Source organism: Pundamilia nyererei, unplaced genomic scaffold, assembly GCF_000239375.1.
Source record: "Pundamilia nyererei isolate P.nyererei 1_Seehausen unplaced genomic scaffold, PunNye1.0 scaffold00252, whole genome shotgun sequence".
NCBI lineage: Eukaryota > Metazoa > Chordata > Actinopteri > Cichliformes > Cichlidae > Pundamilia > Pundamilia nyererei.
Genome location: NW_005187653.1, coordinates 256,952 through 259,999, shown reverse-complemented (window position 1 = coordinate 259,999; position 3,048 = coordinate 256,952). Strand labels below are relative to the sequence as shown.

Genomic DNA, 3,048 nt, shown 5'->3' with positions numbered 1-3,048 from the left:
GGACTTCCTGATAATAATGAATTACAGTCGTCCAGCCTAGCCCATGGTAAATAGCCGATTGAAGCATTAATTAATGGCAGGACTTCTTTGAGCAGTTTTGTAGGAATGGGGTCTAAAAGACACGTTGATGGTTTGGAGGAAGTAATTACTGAAGTTAACTCTTACCAATAAGTAAGGTCTCTACCACAGCAACAGTAAACAGAATTAAATAATCCCAGAATCAAACCCAGTGCTCTGCAGCACAGTGAGTTAGCAGGAAGACCTACCTTACACCAGGGTTAAATGATCCATAGATATTAGAATCAAACCCTTTGAAACAATGAATAATAGTTGAAGTCAGCCTGGTAAAGATAAGCAGAAGCTGCTTGTTGTGAGGCAGCAGTGCTAACCACCGTTAGCACAGCTCCCCGCTGTGTAATCTATTACTGTAAATGTTATTAAGAAATGATCAGACTAAAGAAGGGTTTCAGAGTTTACTGTTGCATGTTCTGTTTTTATGTGATGATGTGTTGAGCAGGCTCACTGATAGTTTGAGAAATGCCTGATTCTCGTCTCATACTAGATGAAATGCACGGCTGTCATTTCCAGCACCTGCATGCATGTTAAAATGACCTACTATGATTATTGTATCTGAGCCTATATAAGGCTGTGTGCCAGGTTCTCAAATAAAATAAAACTGTATCTGGTGGTTGGTATGACTCGGGGTGATGATTCATTTAAACTAACATACTAATCATGCCGTAACCATGTCTGTGTAAGATATTAAGGAATGTAACCTAATGTTTATAGTCCACATTTAACACTTTGGAACAGCTGAGCTATTTGGTTCTTTCTTTGTGAATTTCTATTCTTAAGTTGTTTCTATCTTCTGGTGTTTGCTGATAAAGCAAGAATCATGTCAGCATCTGCTTCTTTCTGAACAGGATTTCCAAATGAACCTCCAGTGTACTCGTGTTTCTGGCTTTCATTAAAATTATTTGGGATGAAATTATTTTCTTTTTGCTCTTTTTGATTTTGAACCCATTTTTTCAAAGGATTAAATTTTGGTTTCCACTGACCAACAAATGACACAACATAAACACAAAGACGTGTGATTTAAGTGTTCGTGATTCTGATCAGTATATCTGTGTCTCCACACAGGTAATGACACAATTGCTTGGATTAGCAACAAAATGAAGACCACTACAGAAGGTACGATCAAAGCTCTTTTTCCAAATGTACTGCAGCCCTGCACTTCGACACATTAAATCACTGCACACACCATTTACCAGAGTTACTATAGTTTTATTTCTTTTTGCCTTTTTGCTTTTACTTCAGTTTAGTTTCACTTAGTTTCCATTGTGAGTTTGCTCTTTTCAAGTTAGTTTTTATTTTCTGAAATGTTTTCTTTCAGCCAGTTTTAGTGTTTATCAATTATTAATGTATGGATTTGGAAAAATCAGTACAAGTTTGTTTGTTTGTTTAAAAAAACAAACAAAACTAAAGAACTTTTTGAAAGCAGCGGACAAACAAAGTGGAGTTGGCATTTCCTTCCTGTGTTTGCGTGGGTTCCCTCTGGGTGCTGGGCTTCCTCCCACAGTTCAGACATGCAGTTAGTGGGGTTAGGTTAATTGGTAACTCACCCATAGGTGTGAATGTGAGTGTGAATGGTGTCTGTCTCTGTGTGTTAGCCCCGCGATAGACTGTCACCCTGCCTCTCGCCCTATAATAGCTGGGATATTACCTCTGTATTATGAGTTTATATTTAAGAGAACACCAGCCAAATGTTGTTTGAACTGGTTTTATTTTCTTTCTTTCCTGCCTTTGTTCCAGAGGCTCAGGCCTTTGGCACCATGTTGGTAGCTTATGGTTACATCTACCCGCTGCAGAACCATAAGAAGCTGGTCATGTGCAACGACAGCAGCCTGTACCGTTTCCAGGTAAATGTTTGCTTCACCTTTGCTACATGTGATAAGAGTCCGAGTCACACTGTCCCATCGTAGGTAAAGCATGTGAAGGAGTTTATATGGAATTTGTCAGAAGTTCCACGTGAGAAAAAAACATAATCCGAGCAAATCATTGCATTCTGTGGGTGCAGGTATTTAATAGCAATGACATTCGTTGTGCATAAATTCAACAACCTGTGAGCGTAGAACTCAGACGCAGTCCTGCTGACGCGTCTGTGCGCACACAGGTTGGAAAGGGGGATCAGTCAATCAACAAATGAATTAAATAAATACATCATTAAATAATGAATTAAATGTTTTATAAATTAATTAAATAAACACAAAAATAATTAATTAAAAGCCCATTTGTTTAATTTTTGGTTTAATGACTTAATTAAGTATTTAATTAATCATTTAATGATGTATTAATTGAATCCATGCTGGCACTCCTGGCCCTGCAGCTGTGTTCATAAATGTATTTTATCTGTCAGCCGATCGAGTCAAAATCATTGCTTTGGTCTGGTTGCTGTTCTTGTAATGGTACCAACACAGCCTACACACAATCGTTTGGACATGTGTGGACCCAAACGATGCCTAACCTTTTGAAACACCCTGTTTGTCTGTCACCCATACACTGTCAACATGTTTTAGCCAAGAATGTCCTGGCTTAATCTTCAAATATATGTGGATGGAGCGCAGAGTGAAGGCAAAGGACCAACAAGTGCTCAGCATCTCTGAACTCCTTCCAGACTATTGGAAACCATTTCAGGAGACGACCTCATGAAGCTCATGGAGACGCCGAGAGAGCAAAGCAAAGAATCTGAAATATCAAACATGTTTGGAGTTATTTCCCACATTTTTGTTCACTACATATTTCCACGTGTTCATTCATAGTTTTGATGGCTTCAGTGAGAATCTACAATATAATAAATAAATAAATAAATAGGAACGGTTCGCAGCCGAGTGTGAAGCAGCGGGAATGAGGATCAGCACCTCCAAATCTGAGGCCATGGTTCTCAGCTGGAAAAGGGTGGAGTGCCCACTCCGGGTCGGGGATGAGTTCCTGCCCCAAGTGGAGGAGTTCAAGTATCTCGGGGTCTTGTTCGCGAGTGATGGGAGAAGG

At 39.4% G+C, this 3,048-nt stretch overlaps 1 protein-coding gene across 1 annotated transcript in view; it reads left to right on the top strand.

Annotated features, from left to right (window-relative positions):
- rgs9a (regulator of G protein signaling 9a) overlaps positions 1 to 3,048 on the top strand; it is a 47,314-nt gene that overhangs the window by 17,938 nt on the left and 26,328 nt on the right. The window contains exons 2-3 of the mRNA XM_005749635.2: positions 1,141 to 1,191; positions 1,813 to 1,919. Coding sequence (XP_005749692.1) covers positions 1,173 to 1,191; positions 1,813 to 1,919 — 126 coding nt within the window. The 5' untranslated portion in view covers positions 1,141 to 1,172. The remainder of the gene's footprint in view (positions 1 to 1,140; positions 1,192 to 1,812; positions 1,920 to 3,048) is intronic.